The sequence below is a fragment of the Lathyrus oleraceus genome, chromosome 3 (genome assembly GCF_024323335.1).
Source record: "Lathyrus oleraceus cultivar Zhongwan6 chromosome 3, CAAS_Psat_ZW6_1.0, whole genome shotgun sequence".
Classification (NCBI taxonomy): domain Eukaryota; kingdom Viridiplantae; phylum Streptophyta; class Magnoliopsida; order Fabales; family Fabaceae; genus Lathyrus; species Lathyrus oleraceus.
Genome location: NC_066581.1, coordinates 524,531,280 through 524,546,132, shown reverse-complemented (window position 1 = coordinate 524,546,132; position 14,853 = coordinate 524,531,280). Strand labels below are relative to the sequence as shown.

Below are 14,853 nucleotides of genomic sequence, written 5' to 3'. Positions count from 1 at the left end.
GAAAGGACAAATTATGGCTGACATTATAGTCGATCATGCAGTTTTCAAAACAATGCATAATTACGTAGACTTAAAGTCGTGGGACTTGTATTTCTATGGTTCAAGTCTTAGAGAGGGAACTGAGATTGGAGTCTTAATAGTCTCACCCAAAGGAATCTCGACCAGGTTCAAGTTTAGGATTAGGAACCATTGTTCCAACAATAAGCTTGAGTTCGAAACATTGATAGCAGACCGTGAAACTCTACTTTTCTTGGGGGAAAAGAGAGTTGTGATCAGAGGCGACTCATAACTAGTATTAAAGCAGTTAACCAAAGAATACAAGTGCACCAAAGAAAGCTTGGTATCATATTCTAGTATAACACAACCATTCTTAGAAAAGTTCGACTCGGTCGAAATTAGATTTGTGCCCATATTGAAAAATCAAGAGGAAAATGACTTAGCTCAAATTGCATCAGGCTACAAAGGTCCCAAAGAAAAACTGGATGAGTTAATCAAAGTTAGAGTGAAGTTAGTCCCAACTAACGTCCCTTCTTCGAGAACTCTAACATCCAAACCTACGAGGATAGAAGAACATGGGATAATGAAGTACATGGAATCCAAGGAGTATGATGTTTTTGCCATTGCCAATATGTCAAGTGACAAATGGGGAATGCTGATTGTGGAGTACTTGGGGAATCCTATAGGAACAACGGATTCAAAATTCAAATATAGGGAACTAAGTTATACCATCATGGGTAAATAATTGTTTAAAAATACACCATAAGGGATCCTTTTGAAATTCCTTAGTTAAAAGGAAGCATATATAGTAGTATTTGACATCCATAGTGGATCTTGTGACACGCATCAAGCAGGCCAGAAAATGAAATGATATTGTTCTGACAAGGCGTGTATTCGTCAACCATGTTAAAAAATTGCATAGAGTTTTCCATAGGATGTCAACATTGTCAGAAACATCTTGGGATCCAACAAGTCCCTGCCAGTGAATTACGTTCAGTTGTAAAGCCTTTGCCATTCAGAGGTTGGGCATTAGACTTGATTGGTGAAATTCGATCGTCGCCCTCTAAAGGTAACAAGTACATCTTGGTAGATATTGATTAATTTACCAAGTGGGTCGAAGAAATACCATTGGCAAAGGTCGACCAGGACGCCGTGATAAGTTTTGTTCAGAGTCATATCATCAATAGGTTTGCATTTCCTGAAATCTTAACCACATACTAAGGAATTGTCTTCAACGGTCGAAATATGGTCGAACTTCAGAAGTGGGGATCAAACTCCTAACGTCCACGCCTTACTATGCTCAGGAAAATGGGCAAGTCGAAGCGGACAACAAAATGATAATCAATTTAATTAAAAAGCATATGGGTCAACAACCTAAGAATCGGCATAAGACACTAGACCAAGCATTGCGGGCTTGTTGAACTTCTCCCAGGTAAGCAACAAATGCAATTCCTTTCCAACTAATGTTCGGGCTGATGTAGTCCTTCCTGCTTAAATTTACTTCCACCCAGCAAGAATTCAAAGGCAAAATAAAATACCTCTTGATAACTTCGTGGATATGATGTTAGACAAGCTGGTCGACCTAGATGAGGAAAGAATGACTGCATTGGAGATGCTTATAAGACAAAATAAAGAGTAGATACCTATGTTGCAAGAGATTTGAAGAGACTAACCAAAAGCGCCGAACTCTGAGGATAAATGGGAAGTACCTGAAAGGGTACATACCTATGTTGCAAGAGATTTGAATAGTAGAATAATTAATTTAACATAAATCAAGCCATCATGGTATTCATAAAAGGGTGCCAAAATGGAAAATGTCATTACATAAATTTCATAAAACAAAATGACATATACTTGTTCGTAAAGCTGCACCCTTTGCACGACTTTACGTGGGAATATGATACCACTAGTGGATACAAGAGATGGTCTGGATCAGCTGAAGATGATGTCTGATTCGAGCGTTTTAGATAGGATTTTGATGAATGTGGATAAAAACATGTTAATAACGACTTTAGAGGCTGAATCACACAAAATGATGGTTGTCGAAGCCACTGAGTTTGAAGTTAATAAAGAAATTAGTCATAATGGCCAAGAAATAGCTTCAGAAAACCACAAGCTCGATTGGGAGTAGAGGAATTGAGATACCTAAATCCCAAAAAAATTGAAACATTTTCCATTTACAAACTTCCAAATGATGATTGGAGAAGACCAATCATAGAGATCCTTTAAAATCTGACGGGAACAATAGATGGAAAGATCACATATAAGGCGTTAAGTTATGTTATCATTGGAAACGAGTTATTCCAAAATAATCCTGAAGGTGTTTTACTTAAGTTCCTTGTGAAAGTAAATCTTATTTGGAAATATTCAGTACTCATAGTGGATCATGTGGCGCCCATCAAGCAGGCTACAAATAAAGTGGGTGTTGTTTCGACATGGGATATATTGGCCCACAATGTTGAAAGAATGCATAGAATTCTCCAAAGGGTTCCCTAAATGTCATAAGCATGTAGGGATCCAACATGTCTCACCTAGTGAGCTACACGCAATAATCAAACCTTAGCCATTTAGAGGTTGGGCTTTAGATTTGAAAGGTGAGATTAGGCTGTCAAAATCCAAAAGGCATAGGTATATCATAGTAGGCATTGACTGCTTTACTAAATAGGTCGAAGTAGTGCCTTTGGTGAATGTCGACTAGGATGTTGTGATTAGCTTTATCGAGAGTCATATCATTTGTGGATTTGTGATTCCTGTGACCATAACCGCAAACTAAGGATTAGTTTTATTGGTCCAAAGATGGTTGAGTTTGCCTCAAAATCAGGAATCAGACTTTTGACCTCTACCCCTTACTACGCTCAAGAAAATGGTCAAGTTGATGCTTCCGTACCTCGAAAAAATGAGAAAAGAACACTCGCGAAGCGCAATCGCACACTCGCGGGATGGACCAAATAGAGTCTCCATGGTACTTAATTTTATTCCCAATGAGGGAAAGGGAAAATATAGATAAAACCTATAAAAGAACGACAATGATATTGGTCGTCGTAACTAGATCAGGGTTCGGGAGTCGGTTAAGCAAGGGGAAGGTATTAGCACCCCTCACATTCGTTGTACTCAACGGGATCCGTTTGGTTAATTGTGTGCGTTAGTGTGCCTAGCGAGATAGGAAAAAAGGTTTATTTTTATTAGGGTGCCTGACGAGACTTTGAATCTCGCTCCTACATATCTTCGGGTGCAATAGAGAACTCAAGGCTTACGTAGTTTTGGGTAGAAAACGTTTATTTGTTGGTCGATTTTAGCAAAAGCTATTTTGTGTCAATCGATGGAAAATATTACTTACCCAAAACAGGTGAGGAGCAGACGTTTGTATCACATAGAATGGATTTATAAATCAACATTCACGATTGTGGATCAAGCATTGTTTATCATCTTATCAAGACAAAGTACCTTTAATTTGTGAAAAGGATTTTGAATATCGCGCGACAATGAGAAAAAAGAGTTTGATTGGTTGGATGTTTTTTGGGTTTGAAAGACGAGGATTTATGACTTTCAAGCTCTTATAACTTGGGTATAATACTCAGGATTACGACTTGACCTTTCGCCCAGGTAGTCTTTTTCTTTTGATTTTATTATGAAAAGGGTTTGAATATTTACAAGTGTTTTGAAGAGAAGACGAACGCGTATACCTTGTAAGCTCTTACAAATTGGACCTAGCATTCAGGACTACGACTGGACCTTTCACCCATGTAATATTTTTCTTCTAATTTTATTAAGAAAATGGATTGAAGTGGTAAAAATGGTTAATGGAAAAAAGGTGAAATGTTTAAACAATTAAATTGATAGTTCAAGTTTTGGTCTCATTTTAAATATTTATTTTGATTATGTGCACACTTTGTCTTGTTTTTTAACAAATCAAGGTCTAGGCAAGATAAAATCGATGTCCAATATAGCATGCATATCAATCACACAAACAAGCAACTTAGAACCTTACATCCAAACAGTTTCTCTTTTTTTATGAAAATATTTTTGAAAGAGGAAAATAAATAAATCAAATAAAAATGTTATATATAAAAAAATTAATTTCCAGCAAGTTGTTCTAAATTTAATTCCTTCGAAATTGTTTTCTCTTTACTGCTTTGACTTTCCTTATTCTGCTACAATGCTTATGGTGAATTTACTATCATGATGTTGTTGTTGATGATTTCAGTTGTTGAACTTTTTTCTTGATCTGATAAGTGTTTGATAGTTGCTAGGTTTTTTATTTGTGATATGTTTGAACAATGCGGTTAGAGTTTTAGTGTTCCTATTATGAAAAAATTTGTTTCAAACAAATATTTGTGTTCTTGATGTGGTTAAGTGTTTGAAATGTATCAGTGGTGTGTATTAGTGACTGCTGGGATTTTGCTCCTTGCTCTTTACTTAATGCTCCCTCCAATTTATAGTGAGAAAAATTGAATTTAAATAGTTGTATGTTGACACAAAAAATGGACAAGTGTAAAGTTATGAAGTTTTGTTGTGCTAATCTGTTGGATGTTTTTGACATTTCCGTGTAATATGTCTTACTGTTTTTTGTTACTCCACCTCTCTCAATTTGAATGCTCAATGTGGTAGTTTTGTCTTGGCCGTTTTTACAGTACTTTGCTTTGATCTTTTTACAATAATAAATAACATGGAATGATATGGATGGTCTTGCTTTGAATTCTGAATATTTTGAATAAAAAATGGAAATTGAAGTGTCTCTTTTTGAAATTAGCTTATTTTTTCTCATTGTTTTAGGCATTGTTTGGACTGAATTTTCCTCCTGTTTTATTAGGTTCAACAAGACCACAAGATGGGCTTTAGGTGATACTTGGCCTATGAGACTTGAAGATGAAAAAATTGTGTGCTTGGAATTTTGAAGATTTAAATTGTTAGGTCTTAGATTCGTGTCATTTAGACCTAAGTTCAAAATGTAACAAAACTTAATAGAACATGGTATAATTTGTTCCATGATGTAACTTGTAACTCAATTTTTTTATTCTCATGATTCAAACATTCTAAGATTTAATGGTATGATGGATTTAAATGAGATAAAATTTGGAAATTGACTTAAATTAAAAAATGGATAAAATGCCATAGACAATGTCACAATGCACACTTAAGTTAATCAAAAGGGATATTTGAACATGATTTGAGATATGAGAATGCTCATGTGTGGTTTAAAATCCTTATAAGATTAGAATATGCATGAGTAAGAATGTGAAATAAAATTATGTAAGTGAAAACTATTCAAAAGAGAAAACTTATCCTAAAGGATAATATTTTGATTAGAGGGAAACACTTCCAATGGTCCATACAATGGTGCATGCAACTAAATAAAGTGAATCATAGTGATTGACTTAATTCTCACATTGACTCGCGCATGAAAATGAAACTTCTACGATTAGATGAAATGGTCACAGGAAGTCAATTCAAATACAAAGATGCAGTTGAATGAATGCATAAATGAATGGCTACAAATCGTTGACTGCCAATGGAGGAATGCAGATGAATTAGGTGGGGAAAATTTTAGGGTATGTCAGTTGCCCCTATTTAAATATCTTTACCAGATAGCATGAATGATGGTAATACTCATGAAACTGGGGTTAAAGGTATTAAATAAAGAAGACCCAAATTTTGTACCTAGATGCAATGGCATGTTATGCTATAAGCTGAAGGACCCTTTTTGGTTTTTTGGGGATATGATGAACCCTAGCATGATTTTTTATGATGTATGATAAATAGACGTGTGGGGAATGATGAAAATATGGTAATGGTAATCCAACAGAGAAAATGGCAAAGTCGGATGGGTGAAAACTCACAGGGGATAACAAATTGTTGAGGAAAAGAAATTATTGAATGCTAGGCGGCATTGGACTTTAAAATTATTGAATGCCAGACGGTATTAGACTTTAAATTTTCTAAATGACAGATGATGCTGGATTTAAAATTAATGAATGCCAGACGACATTGGACTTTAAAATTACTGAATGTCAGACGATGCTGGACTTCTAAAAAAATTGTTGAATATCAGGCGGCGCTGGACTTTTAAAATGTAATACCTGGTGAGGCTGGACATAACCGAAGGCATCGGTATATCAATTAACAGCTACAACAGAGTTTGCCAAGTAACATTGGACTTGACCTAAGTCGTCAATAAAACAATTACCGGCTATAACAGAGTTTGTCAAATTACATTGGACTTGACTGAAGGCATCTGTAAAACAATTATTGACTACAACGGAGTTTGCTAAATAACGTTGGACTTGACCGAAGGCATGAGTAAAACAATTACCGGCTACAACGGAGTTTTCCAAATAACATTGGACTTGACCAAAGGCATTAGTAAAATAATTACTGGCTACAACGGAGTTTTCCAAATAACATTGGACTTGACCGAAGGCATTAGCAAAATATGTACCGACTTCAAACTGAGTTTTCCAGTCGAGCCTGGACTTGACTAAAGGCATCAGTAAAATAATTACCGGTTACTACAGAGTTTGCCAGCAACAACTGGACTTGACCGAAGACATCAGTAAAACAATTACCGACTACAATGGAGTTTTCCAGTAACAACTAGACTTTACCGAAGGCATGGGTAAAATATATACCGACTTCAACGGACTTTTCCTGCGAAAACCAAATTATGGTTTAAAGGCGCCAAACAAATTTTACTTTAAGGTCAAAGGATATAGGATCAACCAAAGAGACTGGGGTCAATGCAAAATGAGTGCCAATCACACCTCGGTTATGCGTGATTTGAATTTGCTTTTATGCATGATATATGAATGATCATGATATGTAAATGCTGACACTTATGCAGACTAGAGGTTATTTATGGAGCATCTGATTCCTCAACACTAATAACTCAACCAAGAATCTATGATGGATGATGTCGGAGGAGAATTCACCAAACTAGACAGTTGGAACCAAATAAAGGGTCATTCAAAATGATTGATAGGTTGTGCTCCATGGAGATTTCTGTTGTGGTTATCTAGAGTGCTTTTGCAACCTTGAGACTTTCGGAAAACAAATTATTTCCTTTTAATCCTCACACATGTCAAAGCAAATTCGTGTTTTGTCAATTATGTTTTCTCTTTTTAAAAATTCTTTTTAAGTTCAAAATTTCATTATTAACAAACAAATAACATTTTGCATAACAAAGAAAAACATAGATGACAGTAATTGATAGGAAACATTTGTATTAATTTAAGAATGGTAGCACGCAAATGGCATAGCTCTATGGAATGTTACAATTTTGAAAATGGAAATGGGAAAAGGTTTACATTGAATCCAATAACTACTACTATCCCTAATAATCATGACTCCACAAAACCTTACTTCTAAAGGGAGCACCTGGATTGATCTTCCGCCTTGGGCTCTTTGCCTTGATCGTTTTCTCTGATGCAGACTTTTCCTTTTGTCCCTAAATTTTTCCTAGACTGCCCTTTCGGGTTTTCAGTCCATTGGGACGATCTTATTTTCCAAAGTCGCCCTTTCGTTCTTTTAGCTTAAGGAGCTATCATTTTTTTTATTTATCTCTAACTTTTTCCTAGACCACCCTTTTGGGTCTTCAGTCCAACGTGATACCCATTTTTTCCTAAGTTGGATTTTCGGGTTCCCGACTTAGCAATTTTTAATCAGACATAATATTGTTTAACTGCATCATACTTCACGGGGTGTGCGAGCTCTTCATCATCCAAGGTTGTAAAAATCAGAGCACCTCCGGAGAATACTTTCTTTACAACATATGGGCCTTCATAATTGGGAGTACACTTTCCACATGAGTCCTTGTGTACTGGCAGGATCTTCTTGAGCACGAGGTCTCATTCCCTGAACTCCTGAAGACATACTTTCTTGTCAAACACCCTCTTGAGGTATTTGCAAAGATAAAATCATCAACAAAAAAGAACTCACATAGAATGGTGTAAATATTGAAAATGCCTAAACATAAATAAAAGAAATTTAAGCAATAATATAACATAGTTGCCACAAATCATGTCAAATAACATATACAATAAACATGAAAGATGAAGGATACATTAAAATAAAAAAGCTCTTGAGTTGCTTCAAAAGTGACATGTTTACGTGACATATACTTTTGGTGCTCCCGAATACTGCACACACATGTTCTCTAGTAAGGCGATTATTTAGATTTATCACCACTCAAACTAGAATTTGAAATGTTATCATAACAATGACACACTACAAGAATTTTGTTGACATTATAACATGTTCAAATATATTTCATGTCAGAATAGATAAACAACAACCTCACATATATCATGCTAGAACTAATCATATATAACATGCTTATACACAAAGAACATATTTCAAGTATGGAAGAAGCATAACATGAAGTCACTATAAGCATATAAATTGAAATATATTAATTGAAATTTTTGGAAGTAAACATTCATGAAATATTTCATGCATCAAGCATTTGCGACATAGACAACATGCAAAAGTAAAACGCTTACTTTCAAAGAGAGAAAATGGAACAATATTACTTTCAAAGAGAGAACTAATCTATTCTTACAATGCAAAGCTGAGGCTAAAGGTTAAAAGGATACGAACGTAAATACAAACGCTAATTGCTAAAGGTTTGAAAATGATTATAAAACGAGGTCGGAATATGGAGTCCGTGTTCCTAAAGGACTTTGTAGAATTCGGGTGCTGATTATGATTAGATTAAGTTCTGTAGAAAATATTGATTTAAAGACTCTGTCTCATAGTCTCGCGTTATTGACTAAAACCACACCTTCTAACTACAGGATTTTGCTCTCGCTCGCCCGTTTTAATTAGAAAGCATATTTTTTTAAAACCAATGAGATCCTAAATGATACCTAAAGCACTCTCGTTGTTTTTAGGATCGGTGCCTAGTTTCCATAATCCGGTTCCTTCCTCACACTCTCGCGCTATCGGCTAGAACCTTAGTTTGTTCTTCACTTTCGTGTCAAAACAATGAAACATACCATTGGAAACTAAAACCAAAACAGAATTTAATCATAACTTAGTGCCTATTGTTTCTACCGAGTTTCGTCGGTAATGACGATCCTCATACGTCGGACTCAAGGATATTTAGCAACATATTATTTTAATAAAAAACAAAATGATCAAAGCAACTAAACTTAAAAACAACATGGCATGTAATGTAGTAAAGGAAATAACAAATATAAACAATAAAGAAGTAAAAACCTGAAATTAAAGAAAATGAAAACTTGAATTGAATTGAAAATTTTGACAAACTTGTTCTTGATCCAAGAGTACAATGAAAATAAAAGGAAATCAGGTGTGACAATCCCTCGATGTGAGTTATTATCACTTTTACAGGTAAATTTATGCCTAAGACTACGAAGCAAATTTGACTGAGCTTCCGCACAACTTGGATTCCTTGAAACACCCCCAAGAATCCTATTTAGATATCTCCATCCATGTAACTTCCCTTGATCGTGCATGCAAAGTGGAGGGAAAAGAAGTTTGACAAACTGCATAAAACCTCCCACTACCGCAGAACCTTTGTCTGCATGATAATGGCGAACACCATTAGGGAAATTGAGAACACCATTTCCTTGGTCATTAAATGACATGGAAGGCAAGGCCAATGGCGAACGCCACATACACACGGTGAACGCCATTGAGGCAAAATGGGTAAAATCTTGCTCTTTTGCTCCTTTTCCGATTTACTTTCGAATCTGCACTGAAACTAGCTGACAACTTTAAAACGAATAAAATGAACTAAAAGGTGATAAAACATATTGAAATAAATATGAATAACATGCAACATAAGCCTAAAAACATAATACAATTTCTCGTTATCAAACTCCTCCACATTTAGACCGTTGCTTGTCCTCAAGCAATCACCCTACGCATAAGAAAAATAATTAAGTACAACGTCTGAGACATAGGCACAAAAAAACTCTAAAAAGTAAGAGGTCGCTAGGCTAGTGCTAAATAGATAGGTACTATATGTCAACAATAAGGACACCGTAATGACACATATTCGCATTACACGGACAAAAACTCCCCCATATGCAAAACCAATCTAAATCATGCCATTATAACTCGACCTACACTCTTTGTTCTTTTTCACCTCTCTTTCCTTCTAGTGAAATCACATTAAGCCCATTATCCGTACACATTCATGGTAGGAGAACCTGTTAGTGACCATGATCTCGTCTTCAAATTTCTTATTATTTTTTTTTTTTGCACTTACTTAGCAAATTTGCTTAAGCATCAACTGAATTTTAAGAGTTTGTACCGTTGGGCTAAATGACTGGGTGAGGATCACCTAACTTAGAAGGGACATATCTTATCACATAATTTTTTTCTGCTTTTAGCCTGGGACCATACACTTATTTGCATCGGCTACCTTACTCAATGTGTGCTTAAGATGGTGTTGACTGCTTAAATAAACTACTTAATAGGCTACTTCAAAAACTTAGAATTTAAGGTTTTGGCATAATGGTTATTCAAATCGACGTCGAATACTTAGGGAGTTTAGGGTGTTAGGACGGTACCGATATTACTGAAACTTTCCTAAGTCTACTTAACAAAGCCTAAGAATAAGAAACAACCTATACTCTCGAGGTGTCATGCCATTGAATAAAAACAAATTTTTTCAACAAGAGAAAAGAATATCATGCAATATGACTCACTAAAGAACTTAAGATCGTGGGTTGCCTCCCACGTAGTGCTCCGTTTAATGTCGAGACCTCGACATAAATTCCTAGTAGGGTTATTCTTTCGAAAGAGCTGGCAACTCTTCTAATTTGTAACTCGTGAAAAATCCTTGTTTTCTATGCTTTGGTAATTCTTAAGTCGCTGCACGTTTACAACGAATGTCTCATTGGACTTACCTCTTATTTCTACTGCTCCGCTTTGAAAAACTCTTATGACCTCAAAAGGGCCAGGCCATCTAGAATGAAGTTTGCCTGGAAAAATTTAAGTCGAGAATTAAAAAAAAGGCCTTTTTCACCCTCATTGAATTCTTGCATTGTTATTCATTTATCATGCCACCGTTTGGTTCACTCCTTATAAATTCGGGCATTTTCATAGGCATCTAATCTAAGTTCTTCTAGTTCATGGATATCTAAGATTCTTTTCTCTCCTACGGCAGTGTAATTCATGTTTAGGGTCTTAACAGACCAATAAGCTTTATGCTCGAGTTCTACAGGTAGGTGACATGATTTACCATAAACTAGTTTAAATGGAGTGGTTCCTATCGGAATTTTTGTAAGGTGTCCTATAAGCCCATAGAGCTTCATGAAGTTTTGCAGACCAATCTTTCATAGAAGTTATAACGGTTTTCTCTAATATTTGCTTAATTTCTCTATTGGAAACCTTAACTTGCCCACTTGTTTGAGGGTGGTAAGGCGTTGCTACTCGGTGTTAGACTCCATATTTGCACAACAATCTTTCAAAGATGTTTAAAATGAAATGGGAGCCACCGTCACTCATGACAATCCTTGGTACACCGAATCTAGGAAAAATTACATTCTTGAAAAGTTTGATGACTACTCGTGCATCATTAGCAAGAGAGGCTACTGCCTCAATCCATTTTGATACGTAATCAACTGCAACAAGTATGTACTTATTACCAAAAGAAGATGGGAAAGGTTCCATGAAATCTATACCCCAAACATAAAAGACTTCTACTTCTAAGATACCTTTCAGTGGCACCTCATCGCGTCTAGAGATATTGTCAGTGCGTTGGCACCAGTCGTAATTTGTAACCGTGGTATGGATATCTTTCTAAAGGTTAGGCCAAAAGAGACCAGATTGTAAGATCTCCGCACAAGTATTTGAGGTGCTTGCATGCCCTCCATAGGGTGCAGAGTGGAAATGAGATATGATATCATTTACTTCCAATTCAGGGACACATCGAACAAAAATACCAATAGTCATGTTTAAGATCATGGAAGAATTTCTTCTTTTGCTGGTAAGTTAAGTCTGGTGGAAGTACTCCAGTTGCTAAGTAGTTAACAAAGTCAGCATACCATGGCAACGTTGTTTTGGTACAAATTAATTCCACAACTTCATTAGTTTCTGTGTCATTATAAATCAAAGAACATTCGACTGTTTCACTTTCACTTTCTAATTGGGCTATAAGTCGATCGTATGGGAAATCGTCATTGTTGGGCACTTGTTTGGGTTTTGGGTCCTCAGTCCTAGAGAGATGATCTGCTACCATGTTTTCAGTGCAATTCTTATCCTTGATCTCTAAATCGAATTCCTGTAATAGCAGAATCCATCTTAAAAGTCTTGGTTTAGCATCCTTCTTACTTAACATATACCTAATTGCAGTGTGGTTGGTATAGACAATTATTTTTGCTCATACTAAGTAGGAACAAAATTTATCCAAAGCGAACACAACGTCTATGAGTTCCTTTTCTGTGGTGGTGTAGTTCATTTGTGCGTTGTCTAAGGTTCTACTTGCATAGTAAATAGCATGAATCTTTTTATCCTTTCTTTGTCCTAAGACAGCGCCAACGACATAACCACTAGTGTCACACATTATCTCAAATGGCTTACTCCAATATAGTGGTTGCATAATGGGTGCGGTAATAAGAGCATTTTTCAGATGTTCGAACGCTTTTAAGAAATATTCATCATATATGAATTCAACATCTTTCATTAGTAAGCCCGTTAGTGGTTTGGTTATTTTAGAGAAATCTTTAATGAATCGTCGGTAGAAACCGGCGTGTCCTAAGAAACTGCGAATTTCTCTAATGATTTTCAGAGGTTGAAGATTTTCTATAATTTCTGTTTTTTCTTTATCCACTTCAATCCCTCGGTCGGATACAACATGTCCAAGTATAATTGCTTGTCGGACCATGAAATGGAATTTTTCACAATTTAATACGAGATTGACTTTAATGCATCTTTCAAGTACCATTACTAGGTTCGAAAGACATCCTTCAAAACTTTGCCCATAAACAGAGAAGTTATCCATAAATACTTCCATTATGTCGTCTATAAAATTAGCAAATACCAATATCATACATCTCTGAATAGTTGCAAGAGCGTTACATATTCCAAACGACATTCGTCGATAAGCGAACGTACCATAAGGATAAGTGAAGGTAGTCTTTTCTTGGTCATTAGGATGAATAGGAATTTGGAATAATCCTGAGTGTCCGTCTAAATAACAGAAATGAGAATGTTTAGCCAGTCGTTCAAGCATTTGATCGATGAAAGGTAATGGAAAATGATCTTTATGAGTGGCTTTATCCAGTGTTCTATAGTCTATGCACATCCTTCATCCAGTTTGAATTCGTTTTTCTACGGATTCTCCCTTTTCGTCACTGACAACTGTAACACCTCTCTTCTTGGGTACAACATGTACTGGGTTGACCCAGTTACTGTCGGATATCAGGTATATAATTCCTACTTCTAATAGTTTTTGTACCTCATTTTTTACTACATCACTCAAGATAGGATTTATTCTTCTCTGATGTTTTCTAGAGGTTTTACAGTCCTCCTCTAGCATAATGCGATGCACACATATAGAGGGACTTATTCCTTTTAGGCCCGAGAAGTTATAGCCTAAAGTTGTTGGATACTTTCTAAAGACATGAAGTAATTTTTCGGTTTCTATCGGTCCTAAGTCAATGTTGACTATTACTGGTTGTTCAAGCTCGGTGTCTAGGAATTCATTCCTTATGTCTTTGGGTAGCATTTTAAGTTCTACGAAAGGTTTCTTTGAGCATGGCATTGGATTGGATCCTAGTGCTAGACATTCTCTCAGACTGTCATCTACGTATGGCTCATGCCAATTATCGTCTTCGAATATGGAAGGCGCTGGAACCTTTAATACTTGAGTATAATTAGTGGTTCCCTCTCCATTTCTTTCACACATTCGTCGATGACGTCTAAGAGACAACATGAATCTTCTATAGCTGGCACCAGTAATAATTGAGCTAAAATAAATTTGACTTTTTCTTCCCTAACTTCGAAGGTTAGATTTCCTTTCTCAACATCCATGATGGCTCCAACAGTGGCTAAAAAGGGTCTTTTTAAAATAATAGGGATGTGGGTATCCTCCTTTATATCCATTATTACAAAGTCGATGGGAATATAGAATTGAGCTATACGAACGAGATTGTTCTCTAGCATACCTATTGGAAATTTAACATAACGGTCAGCTAGTTGTAGAGACATCTTTGTTGGTCTTAGTTCTCCTAAATTTAGTTTCTTGCATGTGGATAAAGACATTAAACTAACATTGGCTCCTAAGTCGCACAGAGCTTTGTCTATGATAAACTTTTCGATTACACGTAGTATGGAAAAACTACCTGGGTTTTTCATCTTAGGAGGCATGTTGTTTTGAATAATAGCGCTACACTCAGTAGTAAGCATAACAGTTTCATTATCCTCAAGATTTTTCTTATTAGATAAGATTTCTTTAAGGAATTTAGCATACAAAGGCATTTGCGTGATGCCCTCTATGAATGGTATTGTGATATTAAGTTGCTTTAGAAGTTCTACGAGTTTCTTAAATTTTCCTTCATTTTAGGACTTATCAAGTCTTTGAGGATTAGGTATAGGTGGTTTGTATGGTGGTGGAGGCACATAAGGTGTTTCTTTATCTTCTGCCTCTCCGCTTTTGTTTTCCTTTCTATAATTGGTTGGTTCGTTTACCTTTTCAGTTCCTTTACCAGAGTTTTGATACATGGTTGGGTTTTGGAGTCTTGGGTCAACCAGTTCATCTAATTCTAACCCACTTTGCAATGTGATCGAATTAGAATGACCTTTTGGGTTTGGTTGTGGTTGACCAGGAAATGCTCCAGTTGGGGCTGCTATTGTTGCTTATTGTTGGGCTACTTGGGAAATATGGGT

At 36.0% G+C, this 14,853-nt stretch overlaps 1 protein-coding gene across 1 annotated transcript; it reads right to left on the bottom strand.

Moving 5' to 3' along the window:
- Nucleotides 1–13,824: 13,824 nt before the first annotated feature.
- On the bottom strand, nt 13,825–14,445 carry LOC127131966 (uncharacterized). Its single transcript, XM_051060839.1, has one exon. It carries the CDS (start codon nt 14,443–14,445, stop codon nt 13,825–13,827), a length of 621 nt encoding a protein of 206 aa, XP_050916796.1.
- Between the last annotated feature and the right edge of the window lie 408 nt (nt 14,446–14,853).